This window comes from Lepidochelys kempii, chromosome 6, assembly GCF_965140285.1.
Source record: "Lepidochelys kempii isolate rLepKem1 chromosome 6, rLepKem1.hap1, whole genome shotgun sequence".
NCBI classification, from domain to species: Eukaryota; Metazoa; Chordata; order Testudines; family Cheloniidae; genus Lepidochelys; species Lepidochelys kempii.
The window spans coordinates 87007546-87034324 of record NC_136385.1 but is presented as its reverse complement, the minus strand read 5'-3'; the positions used below and the strand labels follow the sequence as shown (position 1 = coordinate 87034324).

The 26779-nt window shown below is 43.6% G+C and overlaps 1 protein-coding gene across 8 annotated transcripts in view; it reads left to right on the top strand.

Annotated features, from left to right (window-relative positions):
* Nucleotides 1–26779, top strand: part of BAZ1A (bromodomain adjacent to zinc finger domain 1A) — a 115961-nt gene that overhangs the window by 49120 nt on the left and 40062 nt on the right. For 6 of the 8 annotated variants that reach the window (XM_073349002.2, XM_073349004.2, XM_073349001.2 and 3 more), the window contains 8 exons: nucleotides 8678–8812; nucleotides 9330–9429; nucleotides 15315–15481; nucleotides 17316–17411; nucleotides 20176–20314; nucleotides 20745–20891; nucleotides 25655–25750; nucleotides 25889–26113. In XM_073349002.2, the coding sequence (XP_073205103.2) occupies nucleotides 8678–8812; nucleotides 9330–9429; nucleotides 15315–15481; nucleotides 17316–17411; nucleotides 20176–20314; nucleotides 20745–20891; nucleotides 25655–25750; nucleotides 25889–26113 (1105 nt within the window). The remainder of the gene's footprint in view (nucleotides 1–8677; nucleotides 8813–9329; nucleotides 9430–15314; nucleotides 15482–17315; nucleotides 17412–20175; nucleotides 20315–20744; nucleotides 20892–25654; nucleotides 25751–25888; nucleotides 26114–26779) is intronic. The other 2 variants (XM_073349005.2, XM_073349008.2) reach the window with 1 other exon arrangement.

Here is a 26779-nt window from a genome sequence, read left to right as displayed (position 1 = left end):
TGTTTGTAGAAGAGAGAGTATTATAATCTAGAAATATGATTATATGAACTCACATTTCCTCTTCTTAGACTTTTTTACTGAAAAGAAAGTTAGCTGCTTTCATTATAAAGTATTATTATTATTTTTATTTATTTTTACTAGGTGAAAATTTTAGTAGGTTTTCTGCTTTCATCAGCCAAACTATACAGCTGGTGTGTTCTTTAAGCTATACAAAATTCAGTGAGTAAGACATGGCACAATAAGCTAGTGTCACTCTACTATAATGTCTCTCTTCAGATAAAATGATTCAGGGCTTGTCTTTACTGCAACAGTTCAAGTTAATACACTTGAGTTACCCCATGTGAAATAACCTCGCTCGAGTGAGGGACATCTACACTGGCAAAGTTACAGTGCTGCTCAGAGAGCACAGAAGGAAAACTGCTGTTGTGTGTTCACACTGTCAGCCGCCTGCGCAGTAGCGTGTTTGCACTTGCAGCGCTATTCGGAGCGGTGCACTCTGGGCAGCTATCCCACAGAGCACCTCTTTCTCTTTTGCCGCTAAGACTTGTGGGAAGGTGGAGGGGGTTGCAGGGCATCCTGGGTCCTGTCCGAATACCCAATTATGCACTGCTTTGGATCCCAGCAATCCCTGTGCTTCTGTCCACATTTGGCTCCATCTTTCAACTGTTTGTATACTGCGCACCCTGCCTCTTCGATCTGCAGGAATGGATCCCAAACTGCTGACCAGTATGCTGCTCGCTCTGACCAACACTCTGACCTTAAATTACAAAGGCAACAGGAGTTTGACATTGATCTTGCCACGCGTAGTAGCTACGACACAAGATTGCTTGTGGCATTCATGGAGGCGCTGACCACAGCGGAACGCTGCTTTTGAGCTCAGGAAACAAGCACTGAGTGATGGGAATCACATTGTGATGCATGTCTGGGATGACGAGCAGTGGCTGCAGAACTTTTGCATGAGGAAAACCACATTCATGGGACTGTGTGGTGAGCTTGCCCCAGCCCTGCGGCGCAAGGACACAAGAATGAGAGATGCCCTGTCACCGGAGAAACGCATGGCAATTGCACTGTAGAAGCTGGCTGCTTCAGACTGCTACCGATTAGTCGCTAAACAGTTCAATGGTCAACTTTCCCACTCCGGACTCATGTTGACGGAAGTGTGCAGTGCCATTAATCGCATCCTGCTCTGAAAGACCATGACTTTGGGCAACATGCGTGACATTGTGGATGGCTTTGCACAAATGGGCTTCCCTAACTGTGGAGGGGTGCATTCCAGTTCTGGCACCAGACCACCTAGCCACCGAGTACATTAATCGCAAGGGGTATTTCTCAATGGTTCTCCAGGCACTTGTGGATCACCGTGGGCATTTCAGAGACATTTACGCAGGCTGGTCCGGAAAGGTGCGTGACGCACTCATCTTTCAGAACACTGGCCTGTTCAAGAAGTTGCAAGCGGAGAGTTTCTTCCTGGACCAGACGATCACTGTAGGGGAAATCGAAATGCCCATTGTGATCCTGGGAGACCCCGCCTACCCCTTAATGCTGTGGCTTATGAAGCCATACACGAGGCAACTTGACAGCAGCAAGGAGCAGTTCAACAACAGGCTGAGCAAGTGCAGAATGACTGTTGAGTGTGCATGTGGCTGTTTAAAAGACCGCTGGCGATGCCTGTATGGGAAGCTGAACTTTGCCGATGACACTGTTCCTGTGCTTATAGCTGCGTGCTGTATCCTCCATAATATTTGTGAGGGGAAGGGTGAAAGCTTCACCCAGGGCTAGACTGCAGAGGCTCAGCACCTGTAGGCTGAGTTTGAACAGCCAGAGACCAGAGCTGTTAGAGGGGCACAGTGTGGGTCCATAAGAATCAGGGATGCCTTGAGGGAGCAATTTGAAGGTGAAAGCCCCAATATTTGTTGCTGTGCTCGGGATTGCAGTGCTTGTAGTGCTAGGACGTGATTGGTGCATATGAGGCAAGAAGGGGGCTTAACATTGTCTGTTGCTTTCAGTGCTCTGTTTGCTTTCACTTATAGAATAAAGATTGCTTTCAAACCAACACAATTGTTTTATTAAAAGACAACAACCAGAGGAGAGAGTCAAACAAAAACATACATCAGCAGGAAGGGGGATGGGGGGAAAAGGGAAGGTCTCAAGAGGAGGAGGGGTTCTGAGATGGCTACAGATCTGTGACTGTCCAGGGATCATACCCAGCCTTCTCCTTTGGAGTACAATGCAGCTGGTGCTGTACTTCAGTAGGGGCCAAACTGCAGAGGGATGGGTGTTGAGTGAAGTGGGCAGTGGGAGTCCACAGTGCTGGACTGCGAGGACTAGAATGCTGCAGGAAGAGAGTGGAGCCGAGAGGTTGATAACAGTGAGTTGGGGGTGGGGGCATGGGAAGCAACAGCAGCTGCAGGGGAGGGCAGGCGTGGAGCTGCTTGGTTTGCAGTGCTAGTATCCCCTGGAGTGTGTGTCCACTTAGTGCTCCATAAAGTTTAGAGCCGCTCTGTGGCCTCTTTCTGGTGTGCTGCATTCTCCTTTCGCTGCCCCGCCACTCCTTCAGTTCCTGTTTCTCGGCGGCGGAGTGCATCATAACCTCACGGAGAAAGTCCTCCTTCGTTCTTTTGGGCCGCTTTCTAATTCTGCACAGCTGTTTCGCCGCTGATAACAAAGAGGGAAGCTGGGCTCCCAAGGTCATCTCTGTGAAGTTTAAATGCAACATTTTACAGAAGCAGTATTGTTTGCAACACGGACAACACTGATTCAGTGCTTTAAAACACCGCCGCTATTCACACACTTGTCGCTAACTGGCTGACCCCAGGCAAGCACACAAGCTACACTACTGCCAAAATGGTGAGTAGCCGCAGGGGCAGAGTAAATCACTCTTCTGGGACCCTGCTGAACAATGGGCACATGGCTCCTGTGGAGAGCCAGCACTGCAGGAGGGCCTGATAATCATTCCTGTCCCCATACTTTCCACAGGATGTGATCATTATGGAAGATACCTCGCTGCTGAGGGTGAGCAGGGAATCAAGGGAGGGTTTTCTCCAAGCCTGTGGCTTTTGCACGGGCCCTGTGTGGCTTGCCTGTGTGCAGCAATGGTGTCTCCCCTGCTCCCCACCCTTCCTGTGACGGCAAAGTGGCACAGGAAAGTTACCCTTAATGGGGCAATAAACAAAGCAGCTCTGTCGAAGAACCTGCAGTAGCGGATTGCCCAGTATCTCGTCCATCCTCCCCGTGGAAGGAAAAGGCCTGGGTAGAGACCGTCGAATCGTGGAAGTCAACGAATGGCTATGCAGGTGGTGTCGGAGAGAAGGCTTTGGATTCTTTGACCATGGGATGGTGCTCCAAGAAGGAGGAGTGCAAGGCAGAGATGGGCTCCACCTAACAAAGAGAGGGAAGAGCATCTTTGCAAGCAGGCTGGCTAACTTAGTGAGGAGGGCTTTAAACTAGGTTCACCGGGGGAAGGAGACCAAAGCCCTGAGGTAAGTGGGGAAGTGGGATACCGGGAGGAAGCAGGAGCACGTGAGAAGGGAGGGCTCCTGCCTCATACCGAGAAAGAGAGGCGAGCAGCGAGTTATCTCAAGTGCCTATACACAAATGCACAAAGCCTGGGAAACAAGCAGGGAGAACTGGAAGTCCTGGCACAGTCAAGGAATTTTGATGTGATTGGAATAACAGAGACTTGATGGGATAACTCACATGACTGGAGTACTGTCATGGATGGATATAAGCTGTTCAGGAAGGACAGGCAGGGCAGAAAATGAGGGAGTTGCACTGTATGTAAGAGATCAGTATGACTGCTCAGAGCTCAAGTATGAAACTGCAGAAAAACCTAAGAGTCTCTGGATTAAGTTTAGAAGTGTGAGCAACAAGGGTGATGTCGTGGTGGGAATCTACTATAGACCACCGGACCAGGGGGATGCGGTGGACAAGGCTTTCTTCCGGCAACTCGCAGAAGTTACTAGATCGCACGCTCTGGTTCTCATGGGAGACTTCAATCACCCTGATATTTGCTGGGAGAGCAATACAGCGGTGCACAGACAATCCAGGAAGTTTTTGGAAAGGGTAGGGGACAATTTCCTGGTGCAAGTGCTGGAGGAACCAACTAGGGGCAGAGCTCTTCTTGACATGCTGCTCACAAACTGGGAAAAATTAGTAGGGGAAGCTAAAGTGGATGGGAACCTAGGAGGCAGTGACCATGAGATGGTCGAGTTCAGGATCCTGACACAAGGAAGAAAGGAAAGCAGCAGAATATGGACCCTAGAATTCAGAAAAGCAGACTTTGACTCCCTCAGGGAACTGATGGGCAAGATCCCCTGGGAGAATAACATGAGGGGGAAAGGAGTCCAGGAGAGCTGGCTGTATTTTAAAGAATCCTTATTGAGGTAACAGGGAAAACCATCCCGATGTGTAGAAAGAATAGTAAATATGGCAGGCGACCAGCTTGGCTTAACAGTGAAATCCTTGCTGATCTTAAATACAAAAAAGAAGCTTCCAAGAAGTGGAAGATGGTACAAATGACCAGGGATGAGTATAAAAATATTGCTCGGGGATGCAGGAGTGATATCAGGAAGGCCAAATCACACCTGGAGTTGCAGCTAGCAAGAGATGTTCAGAGTAACAAGAAGGGTTTCTTCAGGCATGTTAGCAACAAGAAGAAAGTCCAGGAAAGTGTGGGCCCCTTACTGAATGAGGGAGGCAACCTAGTGACAGAGAATGTGGAAAAAGCTAATGTACTCAATGCTTTTTTTTGCCTCTGTCTTCACGAACAAGGTCAGCTCCCAGACTACTGCACTGGGCAGCACTGCATGGAGAGAAGGTGACCAGCCCTCTGTGGAGAAAGAAGTGGTTTGGGACTATTTAGAAAAGCTGGACATGCACAAGTCCATGGGGCCGGATGCGTTGCATCCGAGAGTGCTAAAGGACTTGGTGGATGTGATTGCAGAGCCATTGGCCGTTATCTTTGAAAACTCATGGCGATTGGGGGAAGTCCCGGACGACTAGAAAAAGGCTAATGTAGTGCCCATCTTTTAAAAAAGGAAAGGAGGAGGATCCTGGGAACTACAGGTCAGTCAGCCTCACCTCAGTCCCTGGAAAAATCATGGAGCAGGTCCTCAAGGAATCAATTCTGAAGCACTTAGAGGAGAGGAAAGTGATCAGGAACAGTCAGCATGGATTCACCAAGGGCAAGTCATTCCTGACTAATCTAATTGCCTTCTATGATAACTGGTTCTGTGGATGAGGGGAAAGCGGTGGATGTGGTGTTCCTTGACTTTAGCAAAGCTTTTGATATGGTCTCCCACAGTATTGTTGCCAGCAAGTTAAAGAAGTATGGGCTGGATGAATGGACCATACGGTGGATAGAAAGCTGGCTAGATCATCGGGCTCAACGGGTAGTGATCAATGGCTCCATGTCTAGTTGGCAGCCGGTATCAAGTGGAGTGCCCCAAGGGTCAGTCCTGGGGCCGGTTTTGTTCAATATCTTCATACATGATCTGGAGGATGGTGTGGATTGCACCCTCAGCAAGTTTGCAGATGACACTAAACTGGGAGGAGAGGTAGATACGCTGGAGGGTAGGGATAGGATACAGAGTGACCTAGACAAATTGGAGGATTGGGCCAAAAGAAATCTGATGAGGTTCAACAAGGACAAGTGCAGAGTCCTGCACTTAGGATGGAAGAATGCCATGCACCACTACAGACTAGGGACCGAATGGCTTGGCAGCAGTTCTGCAGAAAAGGACCTAGAGGTTACAGTGGATGAGAAGCTGGATATGAGTCAACAGTGTGACCTTGTTGCCAAGAAGGCCAATGGATTTTGGGATGTATAAGTAGGGGCATTGCCAGCAGATCGAGGGACGTGATCGTTCCCCTCTATTCGACACTGGTGAGGCCTCATCTGGAGTACTGTGTCCAGTTTTCAGCCCCACACTACAAGAAGGATGTGGAAAAATTGGAAAGAGTCCAGCGGAGGGCAACAAAAATGATTAGGGGACTGGAACACATGAGTTATTGGGAGAGGCTGAGGGAACTGGGGATGTTTAGTCTGCGGAAGAGAAGAATGAGGGGGGATTTGATAGCTGCTTTCAACTACCTGAAAGGAGGTTCCAAAGAGGATGGACCTAGGCTGTTCTCAGTGGTAGCAGATGACAGAACAAGGAGTAATGGTCTCAAGTTGCAATGGGGGAGGTTTCGGTTGGATATTAGGAAAAAGTTTTTCACTAGGAGGGTGGTGAAGCACTAGAATGGGTTACCTAGGGAGATGGTGGAATCTCCATCCTTAGTGGTTTTTAAGGCCAGGCTTGATAAAGCCCTGGCTGGGATGATTTAGTTGGAGATTAGGTCCTGCTTTGAGCAGGGGGTTGGACTAGATGACCTCCTGAGGTCCCTTCCAACCCTGATATTCTATGATCTCCACGAGAGTTTTCTGGGGCTCGCCAAGATCTGACTGCTGTGACTGGCTGGGGTCCTCCAGGGTAGGAAAGAGCTCCTGACTGCATGCATCTCTGGCCTCTGATTCATCCTCTGCCTCTGGTTCTCCCTCCCCCTCTTCATCCAAGATTTCCTCCTCCTGGCTTGGTCCACTTTCGACTGGTACGTGAGCCAGCGGACTATCCACGGAGGCCTTCGCAGTGGAGGTGGGGCCGCCAGCAAGTATCATGTCCAGCTCTTTGTAGAATCAGGAGCTTGTGGGCGCAGCACCGTAGCAGCAGTTTGCCCCCCGCACCTTGTGGTAGGCGTTCTGCAGCTCCTTCACTTTTATCCTACACTGCAGTGTGTCCCAGTCGTGGCCCCTTTTTTATCATGCATCATGAAATCTGTCCGTAGGTATCATAATTCATATGGCTGGAGTGCAGCTGGGACTGCACTGCCTCCTCTCCCCAACTACTGATGAGGTCCAGCAGTTTGGCATTGTTCCAACCGGGGGATTGCCTGGTGCATGGAGCAGGCATGGCCACCTGGGAAGATGTACTGAGACCATTGCACACATCACCGAGCAAACAGGAAGAGGACTTTCAAATTTGCAAAGGAATGTACAGACAATGGGGATGAGAACTGGTCACCTGAGGGCCGGGCAGTAGAGTTCAAACCTATGACCAGACAGGTGAGAACATGCATGGACACCTCCCGGAGGCCAGTCGCAGCACTGTAATTGCCATGGAGTCTACATTGGCACTGTAGCCCTAGCGCAGAAAGCTCTATGCCTCTCGTCAGGGTGATTTGTGGTGGGTTTGTTTTGTTTGTTTTTTGTAGCGTGCTATAGCTGCGCAGTTTGTGCGCTCTAAGTGGCTTGGCAGTGTGTACATCTTGGGAATTACAGCACAGAAAGCTGCGTTCCTGCTCAGAAACTCGCCAGTGTAGACAGGGCCTGAGAGCGACTACACTGAAACAACTCTCAAACTATGCAGTATGTTTAGATTAGCAGACTGATTTTTTAACAGTTGATGACCTGTTGTAATTTATGCACTGGGGATGGAGCAGTTTAATTACCTCTGTCAGCAGCACTCTAGTTTCAATCCACCCTCCCTGGGAGACCAACTAGCTCAAGTTTAAAGCACCCCTTAATTTGAGCTACAGATTTGAATGTGTGGATTAGGAGCAAAACTCAAGTTACAGCTCTAGTTAATTATGTAGTAAAGACAAACCCTAAATCTGTAACATTAATGAGACCTATGTGTGTGCAGGGGTCCAACTGACCTCAGTGGGCCTTGGATCAGGCCCTAGATCAGGGGTTATCAAACTTCATTGCACTGTGACCCCTTCTGACAACAAACATGACCCCAGGAGGGGAGCCTGAAGCCTGAGCCCACCCAAGCCCCATCACCTTGGGCAGGGGGACCAAAGCCAGGAACTGGTAAAACTCAGAACTCTAAAGGTTTGCGGTGAGATTCTGTGCTGCGTCTCTTAGATGTGGAACATGGAATTCACACTACAGAGGACAGGGTGTTAAGGCCACCTTCCAATCTTGTGCTCTGCCATGGCTGAAGGGGCCCGCCATGTAATTTAGGCACCAAAGGCTGTCTGTCTAAGTTATGGCAACTTTCTAGCCTGCCCTTTTTCCTTCCTGTAGCACGGCCCAGAATCTCTGCAGTGCTGTGCTGATCCCACTCTGGATACACTCCTTCTAGCCCCACACATGCCTTTACTTGCAAGAGGTCCTTGGAAGATAGCCCAACTGCTGTCTTCCGCTGTGCCAGTGCTGGGTGAATCTTCTCCTGGACACACATGGGTTTTAGAGCCTTTTTACACTGCTCAAGCCCTTTTGTGTGGTGTAAAGGGACCAGAGTGAGGGTTAGACTCTCCTCTCTGAATTCCAGTCTTGACAGAGACGTAAGAGAAACACACGTTTGTGTTAAGTTAGTTCAAAATGAAATTGTAATTTTAAAGTCTGCATGTACATTATGTTGCGGCCAAGTTCTGCCTTCAGGCATACGTGCACTATTCCCATTACATTCGGTGGGAGCTGCAAGATAGTTTGAGATCTCAATCTCTTATTAATCTGTCTCTGTATTTTTGCTGGATTAATTCTGCATTTGAACCATTGTAGAAGAGAATTTTTTTTTTTCCCTTTGAGCTAACAAATATTCATCTAGTTACTTTCATTGTCTTTCTGAAAGCATGGTTTCCGAATTAGGTAACTTCATAACAAATATCTATACTTTCATATTCCCGTATTAAGGCAATGTCACTTGCAAAATACAAGATAGCAGAAAAAGATTTCTCCTACTTCTTCTCTGATGACCCACCTACATTTATCTTCAGTCCCGCAAACAAAAGGCGAGGGAGGCCTCCAAAGAGGATATCTATTAGTCGTGTAAGTAATCACAAAAACTGAACTACTTCGGTCTTGAAAATGAATTGTATATCTGGCATAAAGTAGATCTTGTCTTACATTTGGGGACACAAACAGAGCGCAAGCATGATATTTAACCTTTTAATTTCAACAGGTGGTGGAAAAAGGAGTATAGATAAATGCATGTGAGAGGGTTCTACCATCCAGAAAGGTAGCAGAAAATTAGCTTTCCAGTACGTCTACTGTAGGGTGCAGTTGGTGACTTGCACACTAAAACTACCTTCGCTTGCAACCAAAATGAAAACTATATAACGTGTCCCTAATTACACAGGATTCTAGCACAACCTAGAACTCTAAATTTATTAATTATTAAACTGCAGAGAATCTTCCTGGTCTTTCCATTATTAGACAAATGCCTGAGGAGCAGTGTGCTTCAGTGTGAAGTAAAGCTACAGTTGTTCTTTGTTTATATAGCTCTTGAAAGAATGTGATGAACTGCAATATATTTTCCCACATGGTTGCTGTGTTCTTTTTCCAGGACAAGATTGCTAGTAAACAAAATACTCCAGGAAATAGAAGTAAAGTGGCAAAGGAAAGGGCAAGACTCCAGAAACAAAAAGAAGAAATGCAGGCCATGGGTAAGTTCAGCCCTCCTGTGATTGTTAACATCAGTTCCTGTAGACCCAAGAGCTTACTGTAATAATGGCATTTTGGGTATCTGCCTTTTTAAAATGAAAATTTTAATGACTTACACTGCCATTAAATATGACTTGTTTCAATGCTTGAGGTTGTCTCCCTGATGCCTCTATTATATTATAGTAGTATTGTATCACAGGCAGTCAAATTATACTGCTCTCTTCTGTAAAGTTAAGTAGCAGACAAAATGTGAGGGAAATTCACCAAACACGTTTTTATTTTTAAGTCTAATATAAGTGCTATAGGCTCAGTATGTACAAAACCATGGACTTGTAAATCCAGATAATTGATTGATATACACAGAGAGAGAGAGAGATAATCAATCTCTGATTAGAAGGAAGAACTATATGAAAGACTACTTCAGAAGTTTAACCAAAAATGAACATGAACCCCTATCTAAATCTACAAGAAGTCTTACCAAAAGCTAACCAGACACTTTAATAATCCTGGACATGTCATTTCACAGAGACTTGGAGCTTGCTTACATGACAAAATTGTTCCGGTGTGATTTCAAACTATTTTTGTGAAATCAATGCAAACCTTTGTATGGATACTCTTTTTTTTTCTTTTTCTTTTTTTTCTTTTTTTTTCAGTTTGAGAGGCTTATTTGGTTTAGTTTTAAGGTGAGAAGGAATTGGTTTAGCTAGACCAAAACAAGCCTGGTTTAAACTAGTGTTCATACAGCCTTTACACCAGTTTTTAAAACTATTTAAATTAAACCAGTGCAGCTTTCTTGTGTAGACAAGGAATTTAAAGGCCTACAGTCCCTTTTCAGTCAAACTCACTCTCTTTCGAAATCAGTGTTTAAGGACTGCAGGGTTGGGGGTTGGCATCTGTTCAGTGCCTTGGGGAATTTCCATTTCTTATCCTTTAACTATACTTATCCTTTCTGAGAAAATATAAAAGATTTCCGCCCTTTGGGCGAGATTGTCCGATTTGCTCGGGTAAGGGGCAGAATGTTGTTGCACTGCCCTTTGAGAAGTCTGGAAGGATATTAGGACTTGAGGAGTAAGGGCCCACCTGTGCAAGGGAGTGGACATGAAGGCTCTGCAGAGCCAGGTACTTCTGCATACTGGAAGTGGCAGTAAGACACAAGGGAATAAAGGGGCACCTTAGGTAGGCCCAGTTACTACTTTGTGCTGATGTACAGGATTGGCTACAATTTGGTCTTGTATCAGGCTATTCAGAATGTCATAGTTTAACTCTATCCTTCCATCATCCCATTGAATCAGAGCAACCGAAATCCTTTTGGTACAGCTTCTAGCTCCAGACTGAATTTGGGAACAGTTGGTATTTTGATAAGTGACATGGCATGTATTACCATGGAAACTGTATATATGTCAGCCTTTGGGTTCCATGGGCCTGACTAGAACATGGCCACTGCAATATGGGGTTTGGCTTCAAAATAGCTAATGACCTTACAATAATCAGTTTTAACACACACAAAAATAGAATGTGCACATTTTATGCATGTGTATTACACTAGTTTTGTGTGTTCATTTTGCTAATCACTGCCCTACAACCTGATTTAAAACACATTATTCACAAGTATTGTAACTTCATATTGGGATTACGAACACATTAAAGCAAGTAATTGAATGAATATGTTCTCCTCTATAAAGAGACGTTTATTTTAAAAAAAACAAACCCCAACACATTTTAAACAAAAAGTATTCTGAACCATATAACGACGGAAATCATTACATAAAGCACATAAGAATGGCCCTACTCGGTCAAACCAAAGGTCCATCTAGCCCAGTATCCTGTCTTCGGACAGTGGCCAGTGCCAAGTGCCCCAGAGGGAATGAAAGGAACAGGTAATCATCAAGTGATCTGTCACCTGTCGCTCATTCCCAGCTTCTGGCAAACACAGGCTAGGGACACTATTCCTGTCCATCCTGGCTGATAGCCATTGATAGACCTATCCTCCATGAATTTAGTTCTTTTTTTAAACCCTGTTGTGGTCTTGGCCTTCACAACATCCTCTGGCAAGGAGTTGTGCATTGTGTGAAGAAATACTTCCTTTTATTTGTTTTAAACCTGTTGCCTATTAATTTAATTTGGTGACCCCTAGTTCTTGTGTTATGAGAAGGAGTAAACAACACTTCCTTATCTACTTTCTCGACACCAGTCATGATTTTGTAGATCTCAGTCATATCTCCCCTTAGCCGTCTCTTTTCCAAGCTGAAAAGTCCCAGTCTTATTAATCTCTCCTCATATGGAAGCCGTTCCATATCCCTAATAATTTTTGTTGCCCTTTTCTGAACCTTTTCCAATTCCAATATATCTTTTTTTGAGATGGGGCAACCACATCTGCACACAGTATTCAAGATGTGGGAGTACCATGGATTTATATAAAGGCAACATGATATTTTCTGTCCTATTATCTATCCCTTTCTTAATTATTCCGAGCATTCTGTTAGCTTTTTTGACTGCCGCTGCACATAGAATCATAGAATATCCAGGTTGGAAGGGACCTCAGGAGGTCATCTAGTCAACCGCCTGCTCAAAGCAGGACCAATCCTCAACTAAATTATCCCAGCCAGGACTTTGTCAAGCCTGACCTTGAAAACGTTTACGGAAAGAGTCCACCTCCCTTGGTAATCCATTTCAGTGTTTCACCACCCTCCTAGTGAAAAAGTTTTTCCTAATATCCAACCGAAACCTCCCCCATTGCAACTTGAGACCATTACTCCTTGTTCTGTCATCTGCTACCACTGAGAACAGCCTAGGTCCATCCTCTTTGGAACCTCCTTTCAGGTAGTTGAAAGCAGCTATCAAATCCCCCCTCATTCTTCTCTTCTGCAGACTAAATAATCCCAGTTCCCTCCGCCTCTCCTCATAAATCATGTGCTCCATCCCCCTAATCATTTTTGTTGCCCTCCACTGGACTCTTTTTCCAATTTTTCCACATCCTTCCAGTAGTGTGGGGTCCAAAACTGAACACAGTAATCTAGGTGAGGCCTCACCAATACTGAATGGAGGGGAATGATCATGTCCCTTGATTAGCTGGCAGTGCTCCTACTTATACAGCCCAAAATGCTGTAGGCCTTCTCTGCATGCTGACTCATATCCAGCTTCTTATCCATTGTAACCTCTAGGTCTCGTTCTGCAGAACAGCTGCTTAGCCGCTCGGTCCCTAGTCTGTAGCAGTGCCTGGGATTCTTCCATCCTAAGTTCAGGACTCTGCACTTGTCCTTGTTGAACCTCATCAGATTTCTTTTGGCCCAATCCTCTAATTTTTCTAGGTCCTTCTGTATCTTATCCCTACCCTCCAGTGTATCTACCACTCTTCCCAATTTAGTGTCATCTGCAAACTTGCTGAGGGTGCAATCCACAACATCCTCCAGATCATTTATGAAGATATTGAACCAAACCCGCCCCAGGACGGACCCTTGGGGTACTTGCTTGATACCGGCTCCCAACAAGACATGGAGCCATTGATCACTACCTGTTGAGCTCAACGATCTAGCCAGCTTTCTGTCCACCTTACAGTCCATTCATCCAGCCCATACTACTTTAACTTGCTGGCAAGAATACTGTGGAAGACCGTATCAAAAGCTTTGTTAAAGTCAAGGAATACATCCACACTGAGAGGATGTTTTCAAAGAACTATCCAGAATGACTCCAAGATCTTTCTTGAGTGGTAACAGCTAATTTAGACCCCATCATTTTATATGTCTAGTTGGGATTATGCTTTCCAATGTACATTACTTTGCATTTATCAACATTGAATTTTATCTGCCATTTTGTTGCCCAGTCCTCCAATTTTGAGAGATACTTTTGTAGCTTTTTGCTGTCTGCCTGGGTCTTAACTATCTTCAGTAGTTTTGTATCATCTGCAAATTTTGCCACCTCACTGTTTACCCCTTTTTCCAGATCACTTATGAATAAGACTGGTCCCAGAACAGACCCCTGGGGGGACACCACTGTTTACCTCTCTCCGTTCTGAAAACTGACCATTTATACCTACCCTTTGTTTCCTATCTTTTAACCCGTCACCAATCCATCTTCCCTCTTATCCCATGGCAGCTTATTTTGCGTAAGAGCCTTTGGTGAGGGACCTTGTCAAAGGCTTTCTGAAAATCTAAGTACACTATATTCACTGGATCCCCTTGGTCCATGTGCTTGTTGACCCCCTCAACGAATTCTAGTGGATTGGTGAAGCATGATTTCCCTTTACTAAAACCATGTTGACTCTTCCTCAACAAATTATGTTCATCTATATGTCTGACAATATTTTTCTTTATTATAGTTTCAACCAGTTTGCCCGGTACTGAGTCAGGCTTACAGGCCTGTAGTTGCTGGGATCACCTCTGCAGCCCTTTTTAAAAATTGGCATCACATTAGCTATCCTCCGGTCATCTGGTACAGAAGCTGATTTAAATGATAGTTAACAGACTACAGTTAGTAGTTCTGCAATTTCACATTTGAGTTCCTTCAGAACTCTTGGATAAATACCAATAATAAGCTGATTTACTTGTCAGCAGTTACAACTTCCCTGATGAAATATTGACATCTATAATGCTTAGTATCTCCTTTATACCAAGCTGGGGACGGGCAAACTTTTTTGGCTTGAGGGCCACATCAGGTTTCCAAAATTGTATGGAGGGCCGGTTAGGGGACACTTTGTCCCCAAACAGCCAGGCGTGGCCCTGCACCTGCCCCCTGCTGCGCCATCCAATCCCCCAGCCTCATTTTTGACTGCCCCTATGGAATCCCTGACCCGTCCAACCCCCCTGTTCCCTGCCTCCTGACCGCCCGACCCCTATCCATATCCCCGACTCCTGATCACACCCCCAAACTCCCCTGCCCTCTATCCAACTCCCCTCCCCTACTCCCTGCCCCCTTACCACACTGCCTGGAGCACCAGTGGCTGGCGACGCTACAGCTGCACTGCCCAGAGCACTGGGTCAGGCCGTGGCTCTGCAGCTGCGCTGGCTGGCCACCCAGATCATTGCACTGAGGCTGCAGGGGAGGGGAGATGGTGAGGGAGGGGCTGGGAGCTAGCCTCCCAGGTCAGGAGCTCAGGAGCCAGGCAGGAGGGGCCCATGGGCCGGATGTGGCCCATGGGCCGGAGTTTGCCCACTTCTGTACTAAGCAATTGTTAATGAAGAATTAAAAGTTAAAAAAAGAATTGTGTTGGAAATTCAGTCTTTTCAGTACAAGTAAGACAATAAGGGCATAAGCAATATTGCTCTGGATTTCCAAATGAGAGCCAACTGGCAATATGTACTCTATGAAACCAGCTAAATGTAGAAACCTGCTAGTGGATGATCAAAATTAGATAGGAAAAACTATAGACTTTTAAAAAGGTTATTTTTCAGTTTTCAGTCCCTGCTTGCTATAGAAATAATGACTCCTGTCATTTTGTTCTTTAATCTCCACTTCTAAGTCAGTCCTTGGTGCTTAAGCAAGTGATAACTCCATTGACTATAATACCCCTTAACGTGACACACTTTCTTTCCCCAGTCATGTATTATCACTTGTGTTGCTGTAATCAAAGCATTTAACCTAATATGTCCTCCTTGTGTATTTGCTCTACTCCCAATCCAAATTTTTATCAACTAGGACTAGCAGAAAAGATGGAGTTCTTGTCAGCCAGAGATAGAAATATTGCAAAGCGAAGTTCTAAGATTCTGATGTTTGAAACACTTGAGCTTCTGCCTTATATTCTTACTGGTTGGCATAGAAACAATTTAATCATCACAACAATTAAAATCTTTTCACTTGGTAGTTATCAGTCTACCTATTTAAAGCAGTTATATCAATTTAACTTTTTGTAAAAGTAAAATAGTTTAGATTGATATCCTTTTTTTCTGCACAGCTTTTGAAAAAGCTAAATTAAAGAGAGAGAAGGCACATGCTATAGAAGCCAAGAAAAAAGAGAGAGAAGATAAGGAGAAAAAGAGAGAGGAGCTGAAAAAGATTGTGGAAGAAGAAAGGATGAAGAAGAAAGAAGAGAAAGAGAGACTCAAGATAGAAAAAGAAAAGGTAATGCAATTTCATTACATGTATGTCTGATGATGGGATGAACCCTCATCCCACGGATAGAAAGGTTAATGAACATTTCATGCACTGGGGCAGTGCCAATTACACGTACCTGCAGAACATGCTCTGTCTGGAGAAGGGAGGCATGGAAAAAGGTGAAGCTCACAGCTGGGCAGGAGGGGAGTTTCTCCAGGAGGAGAGGTGGCTAGGGCATACCAGTGAGCTTCAGTAGCAAGGGGAGCCCACCTCAAGGTAGTGGCTAGCCACTTTTCCAAATACATGTTTGGGGGTGGATGGACTTTGCAAGCCTGATGTGGGTAAGAGGCCCTGTAAGGCTACTATCAGCCAACAACCTGGGTAGCATCATCATGGACTAGAGCAGGGGTTCTCGCAACAAATTTTTTGGTGGCTTCAGAGTGCGGCCACCAACTCTCATTGATGGCTGCACTGACACTTTTTTTTTTCCCCCCTAAAATACTTAATTAACTTTAGGGAAAAACAATTAAATAAATATGCACAGATTCACATCCAAATCATTGTAATTTATATTTGTAGGGTTTTTTGGCAGACTCCATAACAAAAATAATGCTGCCTCCCCCTTCGGCCCCCGAACTCCCATCCAGGGCTTAATGGGTCCTGGGGCTTACTGTGAAAAGTTATATTTGTTAATATCACAGCACACTTAGTAACTTTATCGTACAGAATGAAAACATACTTGTTTCTGTCTTTATTGTTCTACCAAAAATATTTAGAATCATATCTAGGTAGGGCTGGAAGGGACCTCAAGAAGTCAAGTCCAGCCTCCTGCACTGTGGCAGGACCAAGTAAACCTCCTAGAACATCCCTGACAGGTGTTTTTCCAACTTGTTTTTAAATGTTTCCAATGATGTGGACTCCATAACCTTCCTTAGGAGCTTATTCTAGAGCTTAACTACCCTTATAGATAGTCTTCCAAAATGTTAAGTGCAGTAATAAAGAGGACCATGATCAATTGTTCTCCATATCCACTGAAGGCAAAACAAGAAGTAATGGGCTTAATCTGCAGGAAGGGAGATTTAGGTTAGATATTAGGGGAAAAATAGACTATCACCCCGTAGTCTTCTTTTCTCAAGAGTAAATATGCCCAGGTGTTTTTTTTCCTCCCAACCTTTTCTCATAGGTCAGGCTTTCTAAACCTTTTATCATTTTTGTTTCTCTCCTCTGAACTCTTTTTTTTTTTTTTTTTTTTTCTAATTTGTCCATCCTTCCTAAATTGTAGTGCCCAGAATTGGATGCAGTACTCTAGCTGGGGCCTCACCAGTGCTGAGTAGAGCAGGACAATTACCTCCTGTTTCTTACATACAACACTCCTGTTACTACACCCCAGAATTATATTAGCCTTCTCCCCCCCTCCCCCCCCAGCAACCTCACATGGATGACTTGTATTCAGTTTGTGGTTCGCTATTAACCCCTGCCCCCCCTCCCCCCAATCCTCTTCAGCAATACTACCACCTAGCCAATTATTCCTCATTTTGTAGGAGTGCATTTGATTTTTTTTTTCCTTCCTAAGTGTAGTGATTTGCACTTGTCTTTATTGAATTTCATCTTGTTGAATTCAGATCAGTTCTCCAATTTGTCACGGTCATTATGAATTTTAAACCTGTCCTTCAAAGTGCTTGTAATCCCTCCCAGCTTGGTGTCGTCTACAGATTTTTATAAGCATGCTCTCTACTCCATTATCCAAGTAATTATTTTGCTCAGTTTCATTGGAATACAATTACAGGTTTTTATGCTGTAGCAGAGTATAGTAATAAAATACAACTGGTTTCATATCTAATTCTGAAGGTTTCAATTTCAGGAAAGAGAGAAATTACGTGAAGAAAAAAGAAAGTATCTGGAATACCTAAAACAGTGGAGTAAACCTAGAGAAGACATGGAATGTGATGACCTTAAGGTATAAGTGCTGGGTAACTTTTGGGGTAGTGCATGCTTGTGCTTTGCAAATTTCTCTATGCAGCTCTGCTAATGCACCCCAGTCCTGATCTGAAGCAGCTTGTCTGTTGAAATACTAAGCTTCTTAAACAGAAGCTGTTAATTGTGCCTAACTGTTTGACTCTGTAATATGAATACATGAGGTTGGAGGCCTGAATTTTTTTTTTTTTTTTAAACGTAAAGATTTGAATCAGGTCTTCAGATGCAAAAGGCTAGTGCGCTAACCTTTTTGGAACAACTCTCCCAGCCACTTCTGCTTTTCTGAAAATTGAATCTTGAGAAACTTGTCTGGCCATTTTGTGTAGACTGGGTACAACAGTTTGGTAGGCGTTCTTGCCATTTTTAACAATTTACCAAAGAAAGGTGCTAAGCTGTTAAAGTGAACTTCTTGTGTTCAAGATACTTTAGATTTATCCATTCCCAGTCTTATGAGTGCTTTTTGATGTTGTGGTTTTCTTGCCTACCACTTATTACAGGTCTCTGGATTATGCATGATGACTCTCTTCAGTTTGAAATGAACAACTGCTTAATAGAGTTTATAGAACAGAGTGACTGAGTGGATCCTTACTAGACCTATCTGCTGAGATTGTTCAAACATTGGGATGTTTGAGGCACTGCTCTGCTTGGGAAAATAAGACCTTTGCTTAAGTCTGAAATCTATCCTCGTACTAAATTCATGCACCTTTCACAAGAGTTTAATTTAACTGTAGGCCTTTGGGTTGTGAACAGTCCAATAGCAGGGCTTCGATAAACAACTGGCAACTACAGAAAAAGCTCTGAGAGGCACTTCTAAAATTATCCTTAGAGAATTAACACATATGCAGCTAATGTGAGTTGCAGTGCTCCGTTAAAATTTGACCCAGAGTTGCTTCTGGCTCTTTGTATCGTGTGTTTCTGGGTCATGGTTCCAGCGGAGAACATTCTCCACCAAAGTCCAGGAGGAAGTACAACTTATTTGACTCATGGTTCCAACCACCCAACTTCTTTTAGGCTGCCTTTGTGTTTTTTCTCCCATTCTATTTTGTGCTTCCTTTTTGAAGGTGGAAAAGGAGGAGCAGCACTCTTTTTTTTTTTTTTTTTAATAGACCTTTTTGGTTGAGATATTTGTGGTGATCTGTTGCATAGTGTTGGTGCTCACTAAATTGGATGATGTATGAAAAATAGAGTTCCTACCCCAAGGAACTAACATTCTAAATTAGAGACAGTACAAATAAAAATACACAGTACATCAGATTACCAGAAGACTTAGTCTGAGTGAGTGATTGATCTTTACATGCACTTTCTTTATAATGCTTAATCTTGATATGGGGCAGGAGGGCTGAATGAAAAAAGAATGTCCCAAATACAGGCAAAAGCAAGAAAGAGGCTACAAACATGGGGGGAGGAAGATAGAAAAGTTTGTTAAGTAAGGATGTGAATGAAGTGTATAAACATAGAAGGAGAGGGGTATAGTGGAAATGAAAGCTGAGAATGCACCAAGGTATGGAGTTGTGCAGGGATCTGAAGGTGAGAATGAAAAATGTTGAGCTGATTATGAAAGGGAGGAAGTCGGAGGAGAATGGTGTGATAACTTCCTCTTGCTGATCTGATCAGTAGTGTTTTTTGCATATACTTGAAAAGGCAAAATGAGATGTGGGGAGAAAGAGAACAGGAGTTGCTTAGCTGAGGTAAAAGATGACCAGGTCATGGTTAAATAGGGATTAACAGATCTGTCAGTGGTGTCTCTAGTCACATTCTACCACATCAAGACTTTTATCTTAGAGAAAAGATAGTGGTCTGCATCAGAAATACTTGTGAACTCAGGCTTACAGGTTGGGTCCCAGGTCTGCTTGGCTGCTGTGTATTTTCTTTGGCATAGAACAGATAAAATGCTGACTATCTCTTAGCTATCTGTGAATGGCTTTTACTACTTTAAGCATGAACATAACCATCATTTTTCTGATCTTTGTTTCTGGACTCCCAGCATCCTGGAGAGGGGCCATTCTTTATTAATTTTTGACCCTGACCACCTACCTAGAAAAAATATCTTTTATATTTTTGCAAATGTCTCTACTTAAAACCATAAATCAAAAGTCTGAGCTGTTGTCAAATGTGATCATTGTAAAAGATTGGCTTGATCTTGACCACATAAAGAGATACAACCAATCTAAAACACCTCCAGCCATATTGACAAAGCAATTGCAGTAGAACCTCAGAGTTACGAATTGACCAGTCAACCACGCTCCTCTTCTCCACCCTCCCCCCCCTCCCCAAAAAAAGCAAATACAGTACTGTTAAACATAAACTACTTTAAAAAGGGGGGAAACAGCATTTTTCTTCTGCTAATTCATTAGACTGGCCCTGGCCATCCTGATTTGGAATTGGTCATATTTTTTGTAAAGCCTTACTGAATATTCTGAGAGCACTTTTTTATTTTATTTTATTTTGCTGGCATGGACAATTCTGCAGATTGAGATTCTTTAAAACCTTTGAGAAGGAAATGATTTGAAGGGGAGAAACTGGCAATTGGAGTTCTTGGAATAACTAGCTCTGATCCACACCTTAGTTTAGAACAAGAGACTAAAATACACTCAGATTCATTAGGTTAGCTAAATTATACATTTAAGGATTTACCTTTGAACTATATGCAATTGCAAGTTTGATTGCACACTATTGTGTGTCTGTTAAGTACTTGTGTATTCTGCTGAAATCCAATGAAATATTGGGTTGTTTCCTTTGTATTGCAGGAACTTCCAGTTCCGACTCCAGTGAAGACGAGACTGCCACCTGAGATCTTTGGTGATGCTCTGATGGTCTTAGAATTCCTTCATGCATTTGGGGAACTTTTTGATCTTCAAGATGAGTTTCCAGAAGGAGTTAGTCTAGGCAAGTTATCATTTGGTGATGTGCTTTAATTTACATTGTACTCCCATATGTCTCGTGTGCATTTATGAAAGTTTCAGAATTTGTTTACATTAAAATAAACTCTTGTACCACTCTCCAGTGTAGCTTTCTCAATCAGCTTGTGGTTGGAGCTCTGAAATTTACATGACTTCTAATATAGTAGGGTTTAGTCTGCTGTTTTACAAATATTTTCTTGAATTTATTACTTACACTTTTATATTAATGTGTTTAAATGGGCATTGTTTGTCAACACTTTCTCAAGCAACCCCTAAAAATATTTTTTCCTCTAATGCAATAACTTGTTGTACACCTACTTGACTATTACCTATGGAAGAATGTTTTTAATTCTTCACTTCATATTTGCTCTTACAGCACTGTGTCAAAAGTGACACCTCTTAAATTTTATTCGCAGAAGTGTTAGAAGAAGCTCTTGCAGGAAATGATAGCGAAGGCCCACTATGTGAATTGCTCTTTTTCTTCCTGACTGCCATTTTCCAGGCAATGGCTGAAGAGGAAGAGGAAGTGGCCAAAGATCAAATAGCTGATGCTGAGACCAAAGGTCAGACCTTAACTTTACTAATAAAAACTGAAATTCCTATGTAATTAACTTTAAAACTAAACTGCATATACTTGGTTATATTAGCATTGTTTGTTTTATTATGTATGGCTAGATATAAAAGTGGTTTTTTGTTTTTGTTTGCAGTTGGGGGGTGGGGGGTGTCTTTAAAAAGCAAGCTTTTCACATTGTTATACCCAACAAAGCACACTAGGCATTTAGCAGTTTGCATATGTTTTGAAAACTTCAAGGTTTCCCTCTGTCTCCTTCTTTTCTGGCTCCTTCAGCAATGCTAGATATTTCTCCTGCGGGTCAGGAGAATAGACATTCTCCTGAGCCTTCATCTGTAGTTGCAAGTTGTTCTTGACTCAAGCCTGATTTCTTCCCCCCACCCCCCCGCTCCAAAATTAGAGAGCCAAATAATATTCTCTAACTGGAAATTCAGTACTCGCTTTCAAAGAAAGTAAGTACTAATTATGCATGCACACTCCTGGATGTCCAGTGGCCACCATTTCCTTATATTAGGAGGACACTTCATAGAATGATTTAGGTACTTGTGCCTCTGGGCTCAACTCTTAGATTGCAGCAGCAATCTTTCGAGAGGCATGCAGTGGCCATTTAAAAAATTATCTTGCAACTGCTAACATCAAAAGGAAGTTCTTATTTTAAGCTGTCAACGAGTCCTATATACAGGTCTTTATCTCTAATAGTTTCAGTTTTGAGTTTTCCTGCACTGGAACAATGCTGTATGTCTGGTTTGGGAACACTATGAGCCTGTTCCTGGAATGCTCTCTGCCCACAGAACACTCCTGAAGTCACAGGGAGGGCTTGCAGAATCTGGCCAGGCATGAGAATGTTTAAAATCTAATCAGACTGATTTAATCTTTTTCTACCACAGAGGTTTAAATTAACACTGTGTTTTGATGCGGATTGGAAAGAAGTAGAATTGTACATAAACTGACCGTGTCCCTTTAATATTTGCTAATGCTGTGTTATGACCATATCCCAATTATTTTAAAATGGGGGAGCAAATGAAGAAAATTTAAAGCTGTCTTGAAAGACAAAATAACTTCTGGTCTCTAAGAAGTAGAGTTCTTAGCAGAGAAAGCATAATTACAATCAGGGAATAGTTCAGGTCACAGTAATTACAAACTTGACACATTTTCCTTTCAATTGTTGATGTGTTTTATTACTGGATATTGACCTACATGTGGTATTGCGCTCTCTCCCTCTCCCTCCCCCTCCCCTTCCCCCTCCTAAAGGAAAAAACAAAACCAAACCCACAATTTTAGAATAGGGTGAAATTTAGGGATTAAATTTTGACAAAGCACTTTTGGATAGCTGTGACTTTACCAGTGGGAATCATTGCTTTTAATTTTTAGGACTCTTTCCCTCTGCAGCGTCCCCCCCCCGACCCGATCAGAAACCGTTTTTTTTTCTCTTTAACTTTTAGTGGAGGTTTTTCTGAGGTTTTTCTAATCTGCCAGGGGGTGCTTCCCCTCCCTTCCCCCAAGGCTCCGCCCCTACCCTGCCCAGTTCCTCCCTGGAGCACGCTGCACCCTCTCTCCTCTTTTTTTTCTTTCCCTTCCCCCCCCCACCCCCTCCCCCCATGCTGGGAAACAGCTGATCCGTGGCAGGGGGTAGGGACTGGGAGGGAGGGGGAGGTGGTGATCAGCTGAGGGGAGGGAGAGGTGTTGATGGGGGGCTTAGCAGCCACCATATTTTTTTTTTTTCTCCTGTGGGTGCTCCAGCCCCAGAGCACCCACAGAGTTGGCGCCTATGCCAATAAGATTCCTTCTGCTGTAACAGAAAGAATCCCAATGATCCAGATTGTCAAATGCCAAATTGCAGAAACCTGCATTACAGGTAAGAAAATCTTCCTGTATCATCTTTGGTCCTATAAGTTTTTTTTATTGACAAAATCAGTACTTGGTGTACGATTTTAAAACAATAAACTTAAGCATTTATTATGCTGTAATGTAATGCCTCATTCTAACGGAGAAATCCCTCTGGTTTGTTAGCTTCCAGGAGTGTGTGTTCATAGAAGATACTGGGATCAGGAAATCACCTATAAGGGCACTAGCTACTGAAATGAGAGGTTCCAGAGGAGCACTGCCCCAGAAGGCACTGTGCCTCCCCAGAGCTTCTTAGTGTAGAGGAGGAGAGCAGCTATTGCCCTGCTCATGAGGCAGGGTTCAGTGTGTATACCCCCTTTGGCCTGCCAAACTTGCTGACGAGTGGGGACAGGAAGCCATGGCCCTACTTCACCCTGCTTCCCCAGAGTTGGCTATTGGCCAGAGGTGGGCAAACTACGGCCGTGGGCCACATCCGGCCCGTGGGACCCTCCTGCCAGGCCCCTGAGCTCCTGGCCCGGGAGGCTAGTCCCCAGCCCCTCCCTGCTGTTCCCCCTCCCCCGCAGCCTCAGCGTGCTGCTGGTGCATCGCTCTGGGTGGCTTGGCAGTGCAGATGCAGAGCTGCAGCCTGACCTGGTGCTCTGGGTGGCACGGTAAGGGGGCAGGGGAGTTCGGGGGTGTGGTCGGGTCAGGGATGTGGATAGGGGTTGGGGCGGTCAGAGGGTGGGGAACAGAAGGGTTGGATGGGGCAAGGGTCCCGGGGGAGGCAGTCAGGAATGAGGGGGGCGTTGGATGGGGTGGCAGGGGGCCGGGGCACGCCTGGCTGTTTACGGGAGAGCCAGCCTCCCCTAACCGGCCCTTCATACAATTTTGGAAACCTGATGTGGCCCTCAGGCCAAAAAGTTTTCCCGCCCCTGCTTTAGGCACTTGTTCTACTTTGTTCTCACCTGATCTCAAGAACTATGACTGTGAGTGTGCCTGGCCCCATGTGACAGATGTAAGACAAACAGGAAGACTCTGAGAGTCTTATGACCCTTGCACACCCATGCAACTGTCAGTCACAGTTTAGTCCTTTAAAATGTGGTCCTCATCTGCAAGGTGACCGTATATTAAAAATGGTATTGTCTTAAGTAACAGCGCTGTGTATTTATAGTCTCAGGGCTCGTCTCCTAGGTGTTAGTACAGCATCTAGCACATTTGGATGCTGTTTTAATAAAACAAACTAATTGTGTAACTGAATAAACTACATTTTTAACTCCAGGTAGCAATGCAGAGCCAACACAGCTAAGAGCAAGTGAGCTGGATTTTGTGGTCTCCTACATCAGCAGAATAGTTAACTAAATTATTGTTGACGATGTGTGAAATAGAAAGAATCCAACTTGACTTTCAGATTGCAGTTAGTTTGCAGGGCTGGCTATTGCAAAAACACCATTTTTCTTCTAATTGGCCGTCCCTTGTGGGACTGCAGATAGTACTACTTTTTACTACAACTTTCATTTGGAGCTTCTGGACTTTCATTTCTTGCTGCTCTTGTTCAGACAACTTGTCTCTCTTTCATAGAAGAATTAGACGTTCTTGTACAGCTTCTCCTCTGTCACACTAGCCAAGCAGGTTTGTAGCAGTGAGCAGTTTGTTCCACTTTTTAAAACATGCTAGATTTGAAAAGCAGGCAACACTTCAAGAGAAAACACCCAAGAAAAGTTTTGTTTTTTTTTTCCCCCAGAATTGGAGTTTTATGTAAGAGATGTGGATGTGGAAAAGTGATAGATGTCTACTTTGTAATATCTGGATAAAAGCTTTCAGACAGCATTAATCATGATGCAAGAATGTTATTATTTAATAGTTGTAAACCCACTATTTACGCAGTCTTGTTCAGTTTGGACCTATAGCTCCTTTGCCTGTTAACTTGGTGACCGTAACACTTCATAATGACTTGGACCTGAATAGGGTAAAGTTGTTGAACTAGTGTGCAAGGCTGACCGAGCTCTGTCAACCCTCTGGAGAACTACCTGTAAGTGCCAAGGAAACTTTGTTTAAGAAGAGGGAATTCAGCTTGCCTCCCCATGGATGAGCTGCTTTTGCTGCTGTTGTGCAGTGTTTGTTTACATCTGGCTTGCTTTTATTGGATTACCACTCTGATCATATTTGTGTGGAATGTGTAAACTTCTATATAAAAGTCAGATTTAAAAAAAAATGTGATGGATGCAAGCATCTGAAGTGTTACATTTTTTTTGAATAGTTCTTCATAAAAAAACAAAATGGTAATAAGGAAATAATGATTAAATTGTCGGAACGTGCAGGATAGGATAGTTTGATTTGTGCATTTTTTTTCTCTTTCAAGTGTATTTCCTGGTATTCCATTCCTTTCCCTCTGTCTCCAGCGTGCATGTTTGCTCAGTGTCGGTGCTTTAGCAACTTTAGTCGCTTCTGCATTGTGAGAACGGCTTTTAGTGAATGTTGCATGTCCTTAGTGTACATACTGCTAAGGTGGACATTAGGCAACATATATTTTAACTTGTTTGTTGAACTGAAGCTATGTCTACACTACTGCCAGATCGATGCTTCAGTGATTGATGCACCAGGGGTCAATTTAGCAGGTCTAGTGAAGACCTGCTAAATCAACGGCAGAGCACTCTCTGGTCGACCCTGGTACTTCACCCAGAACGAGAACAGTAAGGTAAGTCGATCTAAGCTACATCAACTCCAGCTACATTATTCACGTACCTGGAGTTGCATAACTTAGGTCGACTTACCATGGTAGTGTAGACATAGCCTAAGTCTTGAATACCTTGAAGTTTCTGTGAATGTCAAGCCATTTTCTTTGTCTTTGCACTATTTTAAAAGGCCTTTTCTTTCTTCCCCCAAAATCCAAGTTTTAATTTGCACTAGAATAAAGTGTTTATTTCCTTAAAGATTTAACAGAGGCTTTGGATGAAGATGCAGACCCCACAAAATCTGCACTGTTTGCAGTTGCAACTTTGGCAGCTGCATGGCCCCAGTTACATCAGGGTATGTGTGGGTTTCATTTTTTGTTTCATTTATCTGTTTTATCTTGCTCTGTATTTTTTTTTTTAAAAAGCACATTTTACGTTGCTTTGTATATATTGGTCTCAATGCAAAATAACTTCTCACTGTTATTAACTATAGGCTGCAATTTGAAAAATTTGGATCTCGACAGCTGCACTCTTTCTGAGATTCTCAGACTTCACATCTTAGCATCAGGCGCTGATGTAACATCAGCAAATGCAAAATATCGTTACCAAAAACGAGGAGGTTTTGATGCTACAGATGATGCTTGCATGGAGCTGAGATTGAGTAATCCTGGTCTGTTGAAGAAACTCTCAAGTACTTCAGTATATGACTTGTCACCAGGTAATAAAACAAAATGAATGTCCTGTTTAAGATGATTCAAAGCCATTCTCTAGGTGGCCAATTTCAAATGTAGCCCAGTGACCAAAAGTTATTTAACAACCGTTTGTCCTGTGTAAAACAAATTGGCAGTTTCACTTCAGTTTTTGGGGAGACAGGTATCCCTGTCAAAAAACTATCACCCCAATTGGAACCCTTATTGGTGGTCTCACTGTGAGAGGTCAATTATTGCATGGGTGTGGAAATAAAATTACCCTTTCATTCCTAGAGGCATTCCGTTCAGGTCAGAGTTCAGGTGGGGCAGTGGCTGGACAGCTTACGCTGTTGCTGCTGCTTCTGTAGTTAAGTAGAGGACCTCCACCTCCAGGATTGTCAGTCCAGAAATTATCTCAAGGGCAGTATGCTCCTGTGAATATTTTTACTTACTTTAGCTATACTACTAGGTATTCAAACTTAACTGGCCATAAGCAATTTTTAAAGCTACTTTTGTTTCTAAAATGCCTCAAGATATTGGACACACAGATTCCCTTTTTCCTGCTTTTTGCACTCCTGTTTATGATTTTCTATCCCAGGTGATTTATATGAATAAGGAACCCAGAAATTCCCACCTAAGTAATAGGGTACATGATAAAGTTTCAGAACTTGTTGTTTTCCACTGAAATAAATTGG